Below are 22091 nucleotides of genomic sequence, written 5' to 3' on the forward strand. Positions count from 1 at the left end.
AATGAAGTTTTTTTAACCAATGCCTGATCTCACAAGACCTTCACCAAAACTTTTATTCCAGGTTGTTTTGGCTGCATATCCCAGTTTATACTCGTAAAAGAAAATTATTCAATTTCCTTTTTTTTCCACAGTCAGAGAAAGTACTCTTAAACATGTGGAACTCACAATATAAATGAGATTTCATTTTTAAATTCACATATTATATGCGTGCTCTTCCAATTGCAAATGTACAGCATTGTTCACACGAAAAGTTAAAGTTTAAATTTTAAAAAACAGCCATTTCATTTGTGACCTAATATATCTTAAATACCGAAAAAGTAAAAATTCTTACGTGAAATGTTAGTCGCAATTCTTGGTTTTGATGTATAAGAAATTTCTCTTTTTATCTGAGAAGTGATTTGCTTCATGTTGTTATTGTTATACGGCAGTTGAACGGGCAATCCGGCTGTCTTTTGCATTTCAATTAAATCGTGTTCCAATAGAATTACCTAAAAACACATAAAAATATTAAAATAAAACTATTTATATATATATTAAACACACACACAGTTATATGCTGTAAATATAGTCACCTAGACAGGTTTATTAAAAAACTGACACACTCGACTGTAATTAGAATGGAAGTAAAAGTGTAAAGTTTTATTCAAAAACTGTATTTTAACGAGAGAATTCCAAAAAAATTAAACATACGTCACTAATAAGGAGGAGGATTCAAGTGTCGAAAACTAAAGTAGATTTTACGTAGAGTTTGTTGATATTTTTGTTTGTCGAGTGTTGCAAGTGACGTAGACCAATCATAGCAGAGTTACATATTTACAAAGTATAAAGTAAATATATAAAATTGTTGAACAAATATATTAATTAATTTTCTTATTTTATTTCATCCAACCCTACTATTCTAATTATTGCCAGTTTATAAGTTTTAAATCTGTCTTGTAAAATGGCTCATTCGTTTAATAAGTATCTATCATTGGGATTATTACGTATCCGTTATTTGTCGAGCATAAAATTGGAAACTTATTGACGTGATAAGATATTTATGGTTTTCAACCTTTCTGAGACCATGGAACACCGTTCACACTTTCGCACCTTACTTTTTATCGTGCAGAACATTGGCATAAATGTATTCAAACATCAAGTGATACCATATTACTATAAACTTTACTGTCACGTATAAAATAGTAAACATAGAATTGTCTACAGATAAAGAAATTTTTGTAGTACATTGGAATTAATTTGCAATGAAACTTAAAAACAATTTTTTATGTTTTGAAACGCAGGTTGAAAACCACTTTCATAGATTCAAATTCAGATATTTTCTTACTACAGACCATAATCAAAATGTCTCTGCATATAAGAATACATATAAAGATGTATTATTTGAAATGGTAACATAAAATAAAAACCCCTCTGAAATTTTATTATATTCAATTGAATTTTTAAACATATTTAAGCTTTTGTAACTTACTCTGTCTTTAAGTGCTTTCACCAAAGCATTATATTCGTGATCTTTTTCCTGGAGTTGTTGTATGTGAAATTCTTCTTGATGTAAAAAATCTTGTTCTCTAAATATAAAAGAGTAAATCTAATTAAATAAATTGTATTCTTTTCAACAGAAATATAAATTTAGCACTCTAAATATCAAATGAGAAATATTCAGACTTGTTAATAAACTTTTTAACATTTTGATAGAAAACTTCAAATACATAGACTGTCAGAGACGCTTGGAAAATTTTTTTGTAGTTTAAAGATTTACTATTTTTCTGCTTACTGGAGTCACAAAAACACAGTTTTACTTGCGGCACCGAGTGCTTTCGGACTTAAGAATCTGGGTACCGTCCGAACGCTATCAATTTCGAGTCCGAAGATGCACTTGTAAGTTCGAAAGTGCTTAGTACTATGAGTAAAAGTATGTTTTTATTTACATGCATTCATGCAAATGCTGTTATGAATATAAATTATAAAATATTTTGGAATTTGTTCAATACTTATATACACAGTTTTTTTTACTGACAACAGTAATTCTTTAATTATTTTATAATAGTAGTCAATTTGTTTAAGTTTCCAGTGTATAAATACTCTACATCTTATTACCAAACCAGCAATTTTAATAGTAATGAATACATTGTCTAATTTAGGACATTGTCTGGTTCTCTATTGATCAAATTGCAATTTCCATTGCATTTAAAGTTTGAATTCTTGAAAATGCATTCTACCTTGTGTATAAAGAACATAATTTAAACTATCTTATTTTAAATTAAAACATCATTCAGAAAAATCAAAAATTAAATGTAGTAGTAGCTATAATGCAGTGAGTAATGCGGACATTAACGCAGTTGCCATAAACTGTCCGTTTAGTTATATTGCATAAACAATAGAAATACTTAATTTAGGGTCTTTTATTGCTTTGATGAACTTGGCTTTCACCTGTCTAAACTCATTATTGAATTGTATATGTACATAAGTTTGTGATGTAGCATCTTAATCTTATGTCCACTGTGTTTCTCATACCTAAAATCTAGTGATACGATAAACATATAATCAATATATTTGGTATACATGTCAAAATTTGTCTTTTGCTAAGATCTTATATACTACAGATGACCAAATTTTTGTTATGATAGGAGACATATATCACTTATCAGAAATACAAAAGAGCTACGTTCTCTATTAAAACAATTATATATATATATAGTTTAAGTTTTTACAAATAATAAATTGTATAAGTAGACTGTATGGGAGCCACAGTTTGGCCACCATAGCTACATACTCTTAAAACTCTAAATTTTGTTATTAATTATTAATGTGTTTACAGTATAGTGTGATTTCGTCTATACACTCGTGGCCAAAATTTTTTGTTACATCATGTTTATTGATCAAAAAATAACAAAAAATGTAATTGATTACAAATTTTATTAACTTATTAATAATTTATAGAACCACCTTTATTTTCTATAAAGGAAACTGATTGTTTTGAAATTGATTTGTAGAGATTGACAATAATTTTTGCCAGGAATGTGTCGGCACATCGTTCGATAGATTTCCTTCGGTTGTCGAGCCCGTCGTACCGATCGTTGGCATAAATTTTAGACATTAGGTGCCAAACATTCTCGATTATGTTTAGATCAGAGCCGCAGACCAGCCACTCGGGGGAGTTAATGTTTTTCTCATTAAAATAATATGTAATTCTAACTTATATTATAAATATATCAGTAATTTTATGCAAAATAAATAATAAATTGCATTATTGTTACCTTTGTTGAAACTCTTTTATAAGTTTCTTAGCCTTAATATATTTCCTTTCCAAAGAAATAAACTGTCCCTGGCTTTCTTCTAACATCTGACGGTAATGATTCATTTCTTGACAGGTGGCCTGAAGCGTACGTTCGGCCTCCTGAAGCTGCAGTTGGGCTGCTTCTAACTGTCTCAGGAATTCGATTCGTTCTGACTCAATGCGTTCTAATGCCATCAACTGTTTAAAAGTTGAAAGTCAGTAATTAATTTTTATTTTTTAAACTAGTTTATGAGTACCACACAACTTCCAGTCATTGAGTATTCAATCACGAATGTTTTCTGCTTCATTCAGAGGCCCTCTTCAAGTAAAATTACAAGAGTTATAAAGGCCCAGAGAGGGCCTCTGAATGAAGCCAAAAAATGTTTGCAATTGAATACTCAATGACTGGAAGTTGTGTGGTAAGCATAAACTATTTAGTATAAGAAGTTCCAGCTTCTGGGATGTTTCTACAGGGTGCGGCAGAAAGAACGTTCTGATTTGGCAGAAGTGTTGCTTCGCTCATAGTAGAGGTACAGCAGTGGGCGTGGTCTCTCTTCATTTGTTTGCGCATGCCATTTTTAGTTACCATCATGGCGTGGAATGGAGAGCATCATGCTTTTATTGTTGAAGAGTTTGTTATTAATGGTGAATCTGTGATAACAATGCAACGGGCCTTCTGAATACGCTTTTAGTTCGGGCGTCATGATCTGATTCCGGCTGCACCAACAATTCGTCGTTGGATTTCAAATTTTAGACAAACAGGTTCAGCTTTAAAAAGAAAGAGTCCTGGCCGCCCTAGAAGCTTAACAAGACTGGCAGATGTGGCAGCTGCTAGGTCTTCCACACAGCAGTCTCCCAAACAATCTGCACGCAAACACGCAGCTGCATTAAACATGTCTAATCGTAGTCTCCACAGACGTTTACACAGCTCGCTCCACATGCATCCCTACAAAATGATGGTCATTCAGAAGTTGAAAGACAGGGACTATCCAATCCATAAAACTTTGTGTCAGGATATTCTGCACAGCATTCCCCCAACAGCGGTACTAATATCCAGTGACGAAGCCCATTTTCATTTATCGGGGATGGTCAACAAACAGAACTTTAGGTACTGGTCTGACAGTAATCCTCGACAACTCCACCAGTGACCACTCCATAGTCCAAAAGTTACAGATTGGTGTGCCTTAGGTGTTTTTGGTATGTGGGGTCCTTATTTTTTTGCAAAGTGTGGTGTTACAGTGACAGTAACATCAGAGCGCTATTGTAAATTGCTTGAGAATTTTCTCTGTCCATTAGTTAACGGTTTACTCAACGGTCATGATCCAGAAGATGTATGGTTTCAGTAAGATGGCGCTACGTTGCATACCTCTAGAAGGTCACTTGGAATTCTCAGAAACTTGTTTTCGGTCCATCTTGTCTCTTTATGGGGTGATATTGGTTGGCCACCATGTTTGCCGGATTTGCTCCCATGTGATTTTTTTCTGTGGAACTATCTCAAATCAAGAGTGTACCAACACCGACCAACAAATTTGCAAGAACTGAAGGCAGCAATTATGCAAGAAATCATGGTGATTCCACTGGACACGATTCGCAGATCAATGAAGAATTTCCGAAAGAGACTTCAAAACTGCATCGACATTGACGGTCGCCATTTAACTGATGTACTCTTCAAAACCTAATGGATGACAATGGCATACTGTGTACTTATCAGGTATAAAAGATTTCTTTCTGTATCTTGCTTTGTATTTTTTTTGTCGTTGTCTCAAATCAGAACGTCCTTTCTGCCGCACCCTGTATAATCACATAAAGACATATAACCAAAACTCTTATAGAAGTTTGAAAATGATTTAGCTCTCCGTACAAATTGTCTTTTATTTTCTCTATAAAATGGACACTACCACTTATGTTTATAAATTTCGATAGAAAATTTTAAAAATTCCTATTCCTCATTACATTTAGCAGCAATAATCATTTTTCTAAAAAATGACATGCATTAAAAACTAAAAAGCTTAGTTCACACCAAGTGCGATTCGTCAGTGAAAGCGAAAAACGGAGCGAATAACACGTCAGACGCGATGTCGTTTCTGGCAAATTTTACTATTTCGTAAATCACTTCAGAGTTTGGAACCATTAAGCTTTTTCACTAGCGAAAAAATTTCTCCAACAACTGTATTCCCACTAATTGTCACGTGGTTCTTGTTGTTTTCAAGATGGCTTCAGAAACTTTCTCAAACAACAGAGTAGATGTTGTAATTCGCAGTTTTTTAATGTTCCTTTCACCTGGAATCATTTTCTTTTTGACGTATCTTTTTTCTGAATAAATAAACTAACGTGGTTATGACAGAACATCAAAAGCAGTCGTTTTGTTTTTGATTGCATGGATCAAATTCGCTAAGCGAATAAAAATCGCTTTTCTTGTTCACTATTCACTCAGTGTAAACTACACGTAAGTCAGCCTTGACTATTCAAAAATACCTTATTTAGTAAATTAATTAATTAAAAATATTGAAATTAATTGCACACACCTTTTCCTTTACTTTTCGCAACTCTGCTTCTGCAATAGCATTTTTATACTGAGCCTGAAATTAAATATAAAATTAATATAATCATATCATTTGTGTAGAATACGAAACAATAAAAGAAAAAAACGATTATTAATTAAAGGAGTGTAATCATAGCCATTGATTTAGGCTGCCATATTGCCACAATAATTGCTTACAGGGTGTTTTTTTTCCATTTTTGGTGGGTGATTATTAGACTAAACAAGAATTAATGATGTAAGAACAAAAAAAAAGAGATGTAAACATATTTAAATTGAAATATGACATATATATAAAAAGTAATTTGAACATAGAAACATCCAACGATTGCCTAAATGTTCGGGATATTGTTTGATGTTTCTATACACTTATCGGGCTTTGCGATGTTTGTTATAGTTAATTTGAATGTCTTAATTAACTTCATAAATTTCGATATTTCCCAATATCTGTGATATCGAACGTCGCAATAACATTGGCTGGTATTAATTTTTCCGACTTTGATACCAGAAAATATTGTTTCGATAATCAATTATTCGACAATATTGAATGCCGCTAATATACCAGTGTAGTTTACTCACAATGCAGTTAGATGGGTGATTATTACAAGAAGTATATTTACGTGGGTAATTATTGAAGGAAATATGGCAAGTAAAAATTATTTTGAAAGACCATAATTTATAATTATGCATATTTAAAAGACACTTACAGTTATCAAAAAAAAAAAAAATTATTTAAAAAATAAAATTTTTTGATGGTTTTTCTGAAAGCTAATGTCTGATTATTTATAATTTTAAAAAGATTCAAATACTTTGCATTGAAATATTTGTCCAATTTTAAAAGAAAACCTTTTGGATCTTTTATTTTTAAATAGTTTATTGTTATACAGTAGAGAGTCATTAATCCGAAACCCGGTTATCCAAACGCTTTTCAGTCGGACTGTGTCGTGCCGAATCGAACGTTTTTGATACTAGATTTACTTCTAAAGTATAATTTTTATGTTTTTATATTCTTCAATATATTTATTTTGTTTGTACAAAATAAAGAAATAATTTTTAACGATACAATAGCCTCCATTATTATTATAAAAATTTTCGTTAGGCTTAAAATCGACAAAAATTCGACACGAAGCGACACGCGACGGAAAAAAATTTGAACATCGGACGGGTTAATATAGTTTTTCGTACGTAATCGGTTATCCGAACAACCCCAGTCCCCAATTGATTCGGATTAACGACTCTCTACTGTATTTAATAAATCTTCTAACAATAATAAGTGGCTTTGATAAAACAACTAATTTATTTTCATCTCTCAAAATGACTACAGTGAGCTTCCAGAATGTAACAAAATAAGCCAGATTAAAATGAAGAAATAATAAAAACAGTGGTCTTGGCACAGTTAAAAGTACTGTACATCACAACAGACATCAACTCAATTCTATCGGATGTGCAAAATAAGCCGCCCGATTAATTATTGGAATGTAACGAAGCTTAAATAATCTAGCAGTTTGGAATATCTAATTAGAAGTATATTAATAACAACAAAAGATATCATTCTTTCTTCATTTTGAATGATAAATTATATTGTTAAATGCTAACATGAAAATTTAATAGTTGAGAATTATGTTGTAGTATTTTTTGTTAAATACTGTATTTATTTGCGTAAAAGACGAGATTTTTATTCATTTATCACAGCTTCAAATTCCTAAGTCATCCTATACGCGCGAGCAATAGATTCTTTGCGTTTTTGCAAGTAACTTTTGTCAACTGTGTATTCGCATTTTGTACACCCTCTTGTATTTAAAAACATAAGTATTTTATCTGAGTCATTTGAATCATTCTTGTATATTGTTGTGGGAAAAGCAAAGCTTTTGAATCGAATTCCAGATTGAAATTTCAAATTCACACGGGAGCATGATGCGAGTTTTAATCCATTCCCACGTGAAAACAGATGATTATTCGGAAATCAGAATTCAAAGAAACTCATAAGTGTAACCGACGTAGAATGGATTCGACCGATAAGAATTGGCAAAAAAAATTCTTGACTGTCCAGCTTTATGTGAACAAATTATGTTGTTGATTTTACAAGATTTTCCTTAAAGTTTAAAATGCCAGTAATTTTTGCGAAACAATGTGCGCATTTATAATCATTTGATATTTTACCCATGATTAAACGAAATAAAATTAGAATTGTATTAATAAATCTAATTTTCTTTATTTTGAACTTTAAAGTCACGCCATGTCCTATATGCGAGGTCATCTTATATGCAAGTAAATATGGTATTACATAGAAGAACTGATTAATCTATGTTATACCTTCAAAAATTCTGATGGTATTGAAATTTCTAAATAAAACATTTTGTATCTTCTTTTAAATAATAATAAAGATGTTAAAGTTTAACACTAGTGATGGGACGACTAATCAGAATCGAAAATATCAGACGTTTTCTGGCTATTGGAATCGAAATCGAGAAAATCTTATCTTGATTTCTGATTCTTCCACATTTTATAAGAAAATTAATTACTTGTTTCAGTCAGATTAAAAATTTTTTAAATTATATTATTATGATATAGGGTAAAGTTGCCCAAGTCGTACCCTTTAAAAAAACGTTCTCAGAAGTCAGAAAATATATTAGTAAACACATACTTATGAGTATCATTGGAAACCTTAGTAAACCCTGCTTTTATTTATTGCAAAAAAATTAAATAGTCTGTGCACATTTTCTTTAAACTCATAAGATTAAAAAAAAATTGAAATCGGTATGGCTAAGGAAAGCGGTACCTTAAGTCGTACCACCTACTACTTAAGCCGTACCTCAAACTAAAATTAAATAAATATATGGTTTAAATGAGTATATTTTATTAACACAACTACATCTTCATTTACAGTCAATACAAATATATGTTTTTGTTTGTTTTGTAACTCTGCCACGTACATCATGAATCCAAGACTTGCATTTTAAACATTGAATCATATTTTATAAAACCAATCATTGTTTTTCCTATTCTTCACCTTTTTCGTTTTACATTCTTCTTTCTGTAATTTACGTTTAACAGAATTTTGTTTTGTATCTTCTTTAAGGGGGTACCACATAAGACACAGCGTGCGTGTCAGTTCATAAAGCCCCAAAACTATTTTGAAAAAATCTTTCACAAAACTTTAAGAGGAAAACAAATCACTAATAGATATATAACTTATACTAAAAAAGCAAAACGTATTTAACTAGTGTTTTCTTACCTTAGGAGCTTCCACACACCAAATGACAATTACACTCAAATGACTGTAACTGAATTTTTCTACCAAAAACAAGTCTTAATTCTTTGAAACGCAGATGCACATTTCCTATGCGCATAAGTACAACTGAGCTGCATAACTATACACTGTTGTCATTTGTATGGCGGATAAATTAGTTTTGAAATCATTGAGGTACGATTTAAGCACTGTTATGACTTAGGTAACTTTCCCCTAACAACCATTAAATATTAGTTTATTGGAAACTTTCACATTAACAAGCAGAGAGTATGTGATGCCCCATACACCAGGTGGCATCTGTTACGACACACTTGTCTTTTGTGTACTCAGAGCAATGCGAGACTGCACTTGATTGGTATTAACTGTCACCATTTTAGGGGCAATCTGTATTCTGTATCTACTGTATATTCTGTCTGTACATATGTTCCATCACCACCGTGCACAATAATTTGAGTGGCAACCCTAAATGACACAATGGGATAGTTCGTTAACTAAAAGAGAATTGGCTGCAATTTCTTTGGGGTAGTGTTACAATATTAATTTTATCCAAAATAAGATTACAAATTTATTTTATAGTATACAATAAAAGCACGTGTATCCACATATAAATGGAGATTTTTCACGTTTCTTTTGAAAGATTGATTCTGGATTTTCCAATCATTTTCCATTCTTAAGCTTGATGTTTATTAATTAATGAATGTACAGTACCATGCTCATAACGTAAAAAACTAAACTAAAATAAACTTGTGGATCGAATCGTAAGCAGAATTGGGAGAACTTTTGGTATCATCCAATAACTAGTTTACAAAAACATTAGGAAATTGGTGTTTTCATTTTTAACATTTATAATCGGTTAATTATTTCAAATTTTATACCTCACGTAATTTAATTCTCAAAGTTTCGACATCCATATCGGGTGACACAGAATCGCTGCTGTCGTTTGCCAAATCGAACACCTCCACCGTCGGACCGTCTTCTCCCTCTTCGGGTGTAGAATCTTGAGATAAACTAGAACTTTCACAACCCTGAGCAATTTCCTGTATATAAAAATTAGAATTTTTCATAAGGTATGAATTACAACTTATTATTAAAGTAAGAAAGAAGAAATTAGCAAGTTTTATGTAAACAAATATTACAAGGAGATGTTTCAAAATCATTCTCTCTCAAATAAATAAATTCAGATTATAATGGGTTATAATGTTTAATTAATAAGACAAATAAAATTACTGATATCACAGCAATAATTTGAAATGAAAATAAAGCTGACAATTAAAAAATTAAATATGAATTTTTGATATATGACAGGTAGTGATAAAAACAAGTCAGAAGCGAGTATAGCATGAATGCTTAGTAAAAATATATTAATACGGGCTCTTTCGAAAAGAATGCCATATTTTAAATCATTCTAATTATGCTAATTATTATCTGAGAATGTCATAACATACATTTAAACATTGGAAAATCATTCAAGTTTCACATTTGCCCGATACAATTTTGCAATGTGTACACCTCATTTCACATGGCAAACATCCAATTAACACTAAATTCTTCCTATGCTCGTTATGGTATATCCAGTGTCATTCTTCCCACGACAGCCACAATTTTACGACTCCTGCAGATTATTCATGTCGTACGATGACAAGTGACTTCAACTTTGCAAACTGCAGAACGCAAAGTGCCTTCTCTGTTGCAGAATTGCCATTTTTGTTTACAGTGCTTCCTAGAGGTGGTAGATAAGATGACTGAATGCAGATGAAGATGAAACTTGAATGGTTACTCAATCAATTTGTATTATGCATACTTTTTGGATAACAATTAACCTAATTATGATCATTTAAAATGGTAAAATTTGTTTTTGAAAACCTCATATTTTAAAATAACGAAGAGAACAGAAAGAATTCAAAACTTCAAGCTAAAATTTCAAAACGTTTACACAAATTATTTAAAAACGTACGTACTTCTTGATGAAGTTTTTCGGAAATGCGATTCATCGCCTGATGCTGAGCTCTTTCTCGATCCGCTTGCAGAGACTGAGAGATCAATAAAGCAATCTCGCTGCTTTCGGCATCTTTTTCTCTTCCGATTAGAAATCTACATACAAAATAAATTTATAAGTAACTACGTTTATTATGACCATCACACCAAAAAGGAAATTATTTATAAGAAATCACAAAAGATTAAATGCAAAAACGATGACTAAAATGTCCTCTAATGTTTGTATAAAGTTAATTATAAGTGAATTTAATAACTACAAAAACAAGAGATAGAAGAAGAATCAAACTTAAATATTTTGAGATTGTCTGATAAACCTTTCACAGTAACTGCCTAAAAAATAAATTTTAGATTGTTCAAACAAAAAGTTATAAACTTAAAAATTAAATTGTAAACTTGGCCCTTGTCAAAATTTATATATAAAAGTATATAATTGTAAAACTCATATCTCTTCACTTGTTTTTATTTATCAGAAAATAATAATATAATAATAATTAAACCCAACAAAATAAAATAATATAATAATTTTAATATCCTAATACCCAATGACCCAGGTTTGACAGTTGATTACTCAGCTCTTATTTGTTGTAGGGCAGAGCTTAGTTCGGAAATGTGTTTACTAGTGAAAGTAAAAGCAGAATGCAAAATGTGATTTATTTTTGCACAGCAAATTTGATTCTTGCAGTCATTTTGCAAAAGGAGTAGTTATACGCATTCTAACAATTGAAGAAAAACAAATTCAATGTTTGAACCGTTATGATAGTGTACTGTTAATTGATTCGTTGAGTGAACACGGTCCACAATCTGTTAAAGTTGCAGCAGTTACTGACAAAAAAGTTGTTCCATAGATTATACCTAAAAGAATTTATGGGTTTTGAATATGAAGAAATTTTGTAAAACATTTTTTGGACAGTTTATAGTTACTAAATTATGACACAGGGTGTTTCAAAATGTCTACACAACTTTGTAGAAGAATAAAAATGTATTTGAAAGATGTGCACAATACTTTTAAATGTGCAAATTTAGTCATACACATTAATTTTCATTTACATAAACCTTTGCACCAAAAACTTCCACTGCAGTCTGATCAGCCAATATCAAGATGGCTTCTTTTATGGATGTGCAGAGAGCTGTTGTGTGTTTTGGTTCAATGAAACAAAGTCTGCTACATGAGTACAAAGAAATTTCCATACCAAGTATCACCGTAAACCACCCAGTAGGTCTACAATTTACTTGTGGCAGAAGAATTTTCTTGAGACTGGATGTTCCATGTGCCATATTGCAGAGATGACCATTACCAGCATTGTGTATCTGAACATGCTCCAACAGTTTCTCGTTCCTTGGCTTGACCAAGATGACCAGGAAGGATGCATTCACTTCCAGCAAGAAGGTGCACCCCATTGTTACCTTAGAGAAATGTGTATCTCAACAACAGATTTCCAGGACAGTAGGTTGGTCAGGGTGTACTAATAGTATGGCAATCTTGTTCCCTAGATCTAATAGATTTAGATATTTTCTTGTGGGGATTTGTTAAAGATTTGATCACATTTGCATATAAGGGTGGCACATATACATGTGCCACCCTTATCTGCAAATGTGATAAAACTCCAAACTCGAATTACAACTGCAGTAGCTCAAGTGACACCAAAGATGCTATACCAACTACAGATGGAATGTCTGCCACATAAATGAGTCATACCAAACCATAAAAAAACAAATGGACATAAAACTTGAAGCGTTCGACTACATTTCAATATTCTGAACTTATATATTTCTTCTATCAATTCACTAACATCTTTCCCTCAATTTGTGTAGCTATTTTTGAAGCACCCTGTATTAATTTGCATTAAAGAAATGATGTTATAAACATCATTACAAACTCTTACAGAATCTATTATTACTTCCAGAACTCTTACGGAATCTATCATCTATTATTATCAAGAATATTTTAAAATATTCTTCTTACAAAACTGTCTTCGTAAGTCAGTAAAACTTTGTCAATCCCATCAAATAAAGCTTTGGAAAATCAATTACAGTACACCGTGAAATTCTTAACAGTAACAACGTAATTATTATTTTATTTTTTTGTGATAAAGTTTTCGTTTTAAGTATTTTTTCAAGAATTATTTTGCTAGTGCATTATGCATTACATCAATCCATAAATTCAATGACAATACAATTTGTGTTTGTGTATTCTGATGATATAAATAAAATTTATCAAAATAACCGATTAATTTCTAATAATAAAGACTTGATAACATTTATTCTGAAAAATTCTACATACATCTCAAAAACTTCTATATATTTTACAACGTTGCAAAGCATTTAATGAGTGCCTTATCCCAGAGCATTAATTTGTTATATGAATGTGAAGATGACTAATAAATGTAGCCAAAAAAATTATATCAATCAATCAAGAAAAAAAAAATCGATTAAATCTGAGAATTAATAGTAAAGCCATTAAACACACACACAAATTATAGTAATAATTAAATTATCATACCTGACCATACCAGAGGTATTTCTAAGAACCGATGCCGCGTACGCTTGAGTTACGCCGACTAACGACTTTCCGTCCACTTCGATAATCTGATCACTCACGTGAATTCTAAATAGAAATAAAAACTTTTTTATGTCTCTTCATGAAAATCTGCCATAGAACGGAAATGAAATTTATACTTCATATTCATTTCAAACTTGAAACAACAAGTAATGTTTTAAATTTTAGGAAATAAATAAATTATGCTTGCGACAAAAATTTCATTAGCTATTCTATTATTTTGTAATTAATACTTCCATCACAAATGACAACATCAAAAATAAATAATTGAAAATTTTACGAATAAATTTACAAATCGTTTGCTTCCAAATACAGGTATACCTCGAGTTACGTCGTTTCCCGATTATACATCGTTTGTCAAAAAAGTATATGGAATAATAAAAATCAGGTTTAAGTGATTTTATTTGACTTTACATCCGTCCGCCACAAATATTGAATTCGTAATATCACTAGAAAAGCGTTAAAATCATATTAAAATACGTACATTTACAGTAAATGTTAATATAAATCATCATAAATCCTAGAGAACGAAACATGAAAACATCTGTGTTTCTGTGTTGTCATCTTATTTAGCGGTCTTTAAGGGCTCGTTATTGGCATTTTCCACTGTAGTTCGACTTACGTCGTAACTACACAAGTAAATTCGACTTACATCGCCTCTTCTGGAACCAATTACCTATGTAAGGTGAGGTTATACCTGTATAAAGCCAACTTCAAGACGTTTAATTAATATTTTGAATGGCCGTGTAATAAAATAGAATAATTTTAAAGTTCGGCTTAAGTAGTGCGTTAGTCTCGTAATCTGAAGGTGATCTTCGCCTTAAGCACTCTTATTTTCCTTCTCGGTGATCTTGGAGAAGAAAGACATCTACAACCCAATCTGAACAATTTTAAATTAACAGTACAAATACCGAGCAAAGAAGCTTCAAAAAGTGCTTAAGAGTAATTATTAACCGACTCCTAGAAAATGCATTAGTTGTATTTTCTAAGCTTTTAATCACAGAATTTTTGTTTTTGTTAAAGTCATTTAAACCTGTTTTTTTCAACCTTTTACTTATTGAGAACTGGTAAAATATGAATAAATTTATGTGGACCGAGTAATTATATGCAACTATGAATTATGCTTATTTACAGTTACTATACGTAACAAAATATGTACAGTAACTCTAAATTACTACTTAATTGTCACCCATAATTAACTGCGCCAGGGATGGATTTGGTTGGGTTTGAATTGACTTGCCTGAAGATGAGCATAAGCTTGAAAATGTAAGTTTGTGAAATATTTGTTCTTTTAAACCATTTTATAAGTAAATTCTGTTTTTATATTAATTATATTATATCAGGAGTCACAAACTGGCAGTCCAAAGGCCGTTAAGGCTTTGTATCGGGCTCGTGGCCTCGACAATTTCTTTTCTAACATCTTGCATAAATTAAAACAAAAAAAATTCAAGCATCTAACTGTTTATGTAAGTTGTATAAACCTGGAAACAAAAGGTTCTTTGTCTAATATACATCTATTTGACAGACCCTTTGCTGCATTTGAGTTCGAGATCTCTGTATTATATCATGTATATGCACTCGCATACATGTACACATCAGTAATTGTTACACATTTTCTGTAATATGCTAGCAACTTGACTTTAGTCATCAATAAAATCTATTTTTCTTTTATAGTCAAATAATCTAAACTAGTATTAGTGTTTTTATATTTATGTTTTTTATTATTGTAATATATGCATTTAAGTGCATTATTTATTACCTCAAGTAATTCAGTTACATTCGAGAAGTGTGTTTTGATTATAAGAAACATTTGATTAGACTAGATAAAACAATTTAAAATTACATAATCTTACCTGTTATCTTTGTGTGCAGCACCACCTTCTGTCACTGTTTTAACAAAGATTCCCAATTTTTCGAGACCAGCATCTGCTCCTACACCCATTCCGATGATACTTAATCCTAATCCTTCTGGACCTTAATTGCAAATAAATTAAAGTGAACTTTTATAAATATAACAACGGCAACATTTTTACGATTCTAGGTTAATTATTCCACAAAATTTTAAAACTGGATCTACTAAGATTGAAAATGTTTGTCCGAAAATTAAGCACGTTAAAGTTCTTTACTTGCGATTTAAGGGTTGTTTTTTAATTTGTAATCCAAGTAAAAACATCCGAGATGCAAAAAATATCGAATGCCAAGTAAAATGCCTTGGCATGTTTACTATTTTACAAGGTAAACTTGGTGCTTTTGAAGTGGTACCCACAAGATTTTTTATCTTTACAAGCATAAAATTAACTGATAAAAGTATGATAGATCTATGGGGAACCTCATAAACTTTGACCTATCGACCCAGAAGTTTTGCCAGCACCTCACCAAAAATGAGAGGACTTATTGTATTTTACAGACTATAAGACGCTACGGACTATAAGACGCACCTGAATTTTTAAGCAATTTTTTTTAAAAAATACCTATAAGACATTACGGACTATAAGACGCATCTGAATTTTGGAGACAATTTTCCGAAGAAAAAAGTGCGTCTTATAGTCCGTAAAATACGGTAAGTTTAAAATTTGAACTTTATAGACCTGGCAGTTTTTCCTCTAGGAGTATCTCAAGTGCTGGATGAAGAAAAAGAAGAAAACACAGCTTTTCTGATGAATTTTGCACTTTTCAATTGCTCATATTTTGGCAAAACCTTTATAGAAAAACCCAAAAGTTTGCACACCAGCTAAAAAAAGAATTATCTTTCAAACAAGACATTCAGAATTACTTTAGGCATTTGAAAAGGCAGAGAAATAGACTCCCAAAAATTGGCAACTCTGATTCGTGTATATGTTCAAGTAAAAAGTCATCGACTTTTTACTTGAAACAGAATCACTGCCATAACTCTCAATATCAGACCCTCACATCTCAATAAACAGATTTTCATTCTTTTTGACATGACAGACAGTAACGTTTGTTTTCTTCACTACCAATATGGAAACAGTTTGTTACATTGACACTTTTTTGATCTGTCACTGTAATGATTACTTCATTTTAATTATCAAATGCCCTTACAAATTACATTATTTCGACGCTGATGCACCAAGAAAGCAGCTAAAAGTCAACATGAACTTGAGAAAATTATATGACAAACTTTTTTAATTAATAAAAAAAAAAAAAAAAATGGATTATACACCAATGCAGATCATAAGCAAGAAATTACAGTACTTTAAATATATGACAACTTAGATTTTAGAATAAAATTCAATTATTTAGTTCTTATTCTAAGGCATTTGGAAAATATAAAAGATGGATGTATGAAGTGCAACACAAAGTAAATGAATAAAAATGAACAGTAAGTTCTAGCTTACAAAAATCTACAAGAAAATTTGGAATTGCGAGAGATTGAAATGATTGTTTTATTAAAATTGGGCATGACCTTAATAAACAATAGACATTTTGTATAAACTATGAGAAATACAGGTATTCCTCACTTTACGACCTATCTGCTTAACGACCACTCGTACTTATGACCAATCGAGTTCCGACCTGCAATTCGGGGAATCCCCTTTCTCGGCTTGAGTGTCAATCAGTGGCGAATGTGACATGCGCACTAAGCGTACTATAATAGGCTTGCGCGTACTATAATTGTCTTTTTATGAATAAATTTGAAGTTTGTTGCATAATTTGTATAATTTTACAATGATCCTATATTCCCGGCGCAAGCTCCTCGCTTATCGACCAATTCGCTTAACGACGTAGTTGTCCGAACGGAACTCGGTCGTAAAGTGAGGAGTACCTGTATGTGTTTCACAAGAAAGATATAAATTCGTCTATCAATTATTTAGAAATATATTGTCATAAATAAATGCATAAATATCATAATAGGCACAATCAGTTGCAAGGAATTTTTCATTTAAATCATTCCTTGGCTTTCTTCCAACATTCAAAATTACAAATTATTAATCAGTTTGAGAGCAAACAAATCACAGAATAGCACATTCCATTCCATGATTTAGTTTGAGGAGAGGAGATGCTGTAATAATAGATCACTGGGGCAACTTTTTTTTCATTTTTGTGGGCAATTATTGGAATAAAAAAACATGTAGACATTGTAAGAGTAAAAAACCTTGCTTTCAACATAGTTTTACATCTATTGGAAGCCTATCTAAATTGGAATAGTGTGACAAATATATAAAAAAAAACTTTGAAGTGTGGGTACTTCTCTACTTACAAACAGGTTGAGTTTCCAAGGTTTTACTGTAAGTCAAAACCTTGGAAACTAACCTAGAAGGTACATTTATACAAAGAATAACCACGTTGTTAGTGTTTAATCCTTCAATGTACTTAATAGAATACATTACACTCATTACCGCTTACTAGCAGGTGTTTCAAATGTAGTTTTTTCATCATTTTTATAATGTCAAGTTTACTTTTCCATAGTAATAAATGCAAGAAGTGTGGCTCTATCTTCACTGCCAGATTTACTATTAAGTTTTGGATGAATTTTTGAAGACCTAACTGTAAGAGTTTATAAAAATTGCAAACATTAGTGGAAAAATGCCGTTAATCCAAACTTACCACTTCAATGCCACCTCGTGAGTGGCAATGGAACGTCAGAATTCATGCAAAAATGAAAAATAACGATACACGATAGAAATAAATCCACATTACTTATTACTGGCTAAAAACCGACTTCAATGTCACCACATGAACTGGCAAGAGAACTTCAGAATCTGTTCAAAATTTAAATTTTAGACATACGATAAAATTGTTTGCACGCCAAACACTCATAAGTAGGGGAGCTTCTGTACTCGAATTACATTAATTATCTTTGTAAATTTCAATAAATCCTGATATTAGTAATATTGAATGTTGATGACGATATTAGCCAGGAATCATTTACTTGACTTTGATATTGGATAGTATCATGTTGATGGTTGATTGTTCGACCATCACTTAACGACTTAATGAATTCACTTAACGACGTAGTCGTCGGAACAGAACTCGGTTGTAAAGTGAGGAGTACCTGTAATATTTATGTGAAACGAGATGTTTTTTGTAGAAATAGAAATAGTTTTCAAAATATAATTTTTAATTATCATATTAAAAAAATTTACATATCAACAAACAAACAAGCAAAAGTTGTTTTATATCAAAGGTTATATGCAAAACACTCAGGCCATGTTTTAGACCTATTAAATCTGTATGCAGGAATTACATATAACAGAAAATTCACACCTTTCTCACACTTTCCAGCATTAACTGTTTGGTAAACAAACCTTTGCGACCACATTTGGGGCCTGCGTCAGGTTAACGATTCAAAGAAAATTGCCATCTTCCAAACTTCGAACTGGCTAGGGATGTTCAATTTCACCTAAGCTTAACCCAACGCAGGCCCCCAAATGTGGCTGAAGACATTTGTTTATTAAACAGTTACTGCTGGAAAGTATGAAAAAGGTTTGAATTTTCTACGTTACTTTTCAGACCACCTGTGAATATAAAAATAAAAGATAAACATTAGCGAGATTGAGGCCGAAGTTTTAAACGTGAAAACGTGTACGTTGGACGTACGACGCCGCTTTCCTGTAAGCCTAGAAGTTTGACAATGGCCTTTGGAATGTCGAGCATGATTCCACTGACTTTCCAAACACCATTGTCAAACTTCTAGGCTTACAGGAAAGCGGCGCTGAACGTCCGACGTACACGTTTTCGCATTTAAAACTTCGACCTCAACCTCGCTATTAACTTGAACATAGATAAATGGCAACAATAGATCAAGTAAAACAATTATAATGATGGCAATAATAGTTCAAATTAAAGTAAGTTTTAATAAATTGCTAATATTAAAAATTCTCTGAAAACATTTCTTTAACATAATTATAAAATAACAGTTCTTGTACAACCTTACACTTTCTACAATCTAAAGAGGAATATTTGATAACTGATTCGTTAAACAATAATGCAAAGAATTCATATGATGAGAACTATTATATATATTTTTTATAATAATTAATATATATTTACCTTTCATTATGTTAACCGGAAAGACGTCCATCTTTTCGATACGTTTTTCGAGCTCGTATTCGGCCGAAGCAGATACGGGGTCCACGTCGTCGTTACGCCTGTCGTATTCTTCCACAGAATAAGTGCTAAATACCTTGAATTCAAATGGAATATTTAAATCATCATATAATACAATAAATAATTAAATAAAATTATTAAAACTTTTTAACAGGCAAACAGTTGAATTTTGTAGTTAAATCTCTATTCCAGTTAATTAAAAATTGAATTTCTGTTTGCACAGTTTCTCAAATAATCATGGCCAGACTGCTCCATTGTTTTGAGAGGTCAATTGCAGAAACATTCAGAAGTCGGAAAAAGGAATTGGACTGACAAATGTAATGGTGGCGACAGTGATTAATCCAGTGGCAAGAGGAATGAAATCTTCAATAGTCTTTAATGAAGTTCATAGGCATTAATAAATTGAAAACGTTCAGCTACACCTTTCATAAGATATTCCAAATGTTTAAAATGAGATGTAACCTGGTTTACATAAATAAAACACATCTTAAATACAGGATTCAGTCCTCAAGTCTTTCTTTTATAACTTTTTTTGCCATGTGGTCTTAAGAAGATCTTTTTAGAAAGCCCCTTATGGGTTCAACCAGATGGTGAGGGACAGGGGTCAACATATCTGGACAAATCATCCCCGAAAAGTTCAAGCACTTTTGAGCCATCCAGATTTGGTCCCGAGTCTACGACAGCACTAGGCTACCACCTTAATTACTTGGCTATCTGGGTGTTGTCCTCCTGAGCTGGTTGCATACAACTCTTGAGTTGTACCACAAAATTTTTTCTAAGTCAAATCACTAGTCAATTTCCTCCAGGATGATGAACTGTTCTTATAGTTCAAAAACCAATTCTGCACCCACCCTTCCAAATCAACCCCAAATCTGTAAGATGCAGACTGTCGGTATTAATTATATTGGCTGATAAAAACATTCTGTAGACAACCTTCAGTTTCATTGGTTATCTCATCATCTCCTCACTGAAATGGGTGAATGGATACATTGAAATTGCCGAGAATGCTGCACTTCCCTCACTTTCTTAGCCGTAAGCTTAAGCTGTAGGCAGATTAGTCTACATGATGTTGGCACACACTTCCCGCAGAGATGGAGGCTTACTGAAACTGGTCAGAAAGCAGGTCAATGATTTCATCATCACACACTTGCAACTGGAACTAGAAAGATGCATTACTCAGTGGCTCCTTGAAATCTTCACATAGTACACATATATGATGAAGCAGGATTGTCAATAACTTTATTAATAGATAGCACATAACCTGTAAACCAGGCTAATCTCTCTGGGTAGCCAATTGCCATCATCTGTGAAGTATGAGGGACATTTTGCATGCATTGCCAATTAGTCATGCTGCAACAATACTCTATGTTCTACTTACAATTAAAATATGTATTCTGTAAATGAAATGCCTGTAAGTTTGTTAGTTAGGTAAATGTACTAGCAAAATATTTTTAAATTAAAGCCAAATAGAAATTTATGAAAAGTTTATATTTTTTATTCTATTCTATATGCACTAATTATACTTTTTGCCAGAATACAATGTGAACAACTGGGTGGTGAGGAATAGAGCATGATATGTTTGACACAGGTTGTCCCTGTAAAACTCCTGATATTTTCAAAGCAACTCAAACCCAGATACTGCATAACAGCGGGTTAATGCTTTTGCTATCTCAGCCATCCGGCAATCTACTATAGTTGACTTCTTACCAGTTTGTACTTTTATTAAAATAAGAAACTTCATATATGCTTCATCATCCTAATGGTCAAATAAACAGCAAATCATCTATGTATTGGTTATCACATCGATGCTGCTAACAATTAAATCTCACGTTTGTTTCGATCCATTTATTTTATATCAATGAAAAATTTTATTGTAAACTAGCAGATGAGCCCGGCGTTGCTCGGACAAAAAGTAACAAAAGTGAAGATAAAGATTATTATATTATAGCCGATCTCACCCGTTTTCACCGGGTGCAAGAATTAAGTTCACCCTTTTCCGAGACTAATTAAAAAATTCCTAGATGGGTCTAAAAATATGTTCAAATCAAACATATTTTTAGACCCACAAAAACACAAAAAACTGTATCTAAAATAATACAGTAGAATCCGGGTTCAGGGTAACCCTTAACCCTCTCCCCCGAGGAGGATTTAGGAAAATCCCTTCTTAGTGAGCATTCTCATGATGTACTCTATGTACCAAATTTCAAATTAACACTTTCCAAATAATGCACATTGATAACATCTAAGTAGTAAACTGTTATACAAAAACTATATGTCCATGTAGAAAAAAGAAACAAGATAAAAAAGTATATTGGTCTTATACAGGCTATCAAAATCTACAGTATAGCCTCCTATAACATGCCAAATATCTCTATCTAACCTACTAGAGCAGGGGTGGCCAACTTTT

General features: G+C 31.9%; 1 protein-coding gene across 3 annotated transcripts in view; it reads right to left on the reverse strand.

Annotated features, from left to right (window-relative positions):
- The window catches only part of LOC136972008 (neurabin-1-like), a 42737-nt gene that overhangs the window by 12518 nt on the left and 8128 nt on the right, over positions 1-22091 (reverse strand). For all 3 annotated transcript variants that reach the window (XM_067266547.1, XM_067266546.1, XM_067266548.1), the window contains exons 6-14: positions 19628-19760; positions 15469-15589; positions 13559-13663; positions 11022-11154; positions 9939-10100; positions 5800-5853; positions 3255-3472; positions 1469-1565; positions 332-488 (exon numbers count right to left, since the gene is read on the reverse strand). In XM_067266547.1, the coding sequence (XP_067122648.1) occupies positions 332-488; positions 1469-1565; positions 3255-3472; positions 5800-5853; positions 9939-10100; positions 11022-11154; positions 13559-13663; positions 15469-15589; positions 19628-19760 (1180 nt within the window). The remainder of the gene's footprint in view (positions 1-331; positions 489-1468; positions 1566-3254; positions 3473-5799; positions 5854-9938; positions 10101-11021; positions 11155-13558; positions 13664-15468; positions 15590-19627; positions 19761-22091) is intronic.

Source organism: Centruroides vittatus, unplaced genomic scaffold (genome assembly GCF_030686945.1).
Source record: "Centruroides vittatus isolate TY-2023 unplaced genomic scaffold, ASM3068694v2 contig_2747, whole genome shotgun sequence".
NCBI lineage: Eukaryota > Metazoa > Arthropoda > Arachnida > Scorpiones > Buthidae > Centruroides > Centruroides vittatus.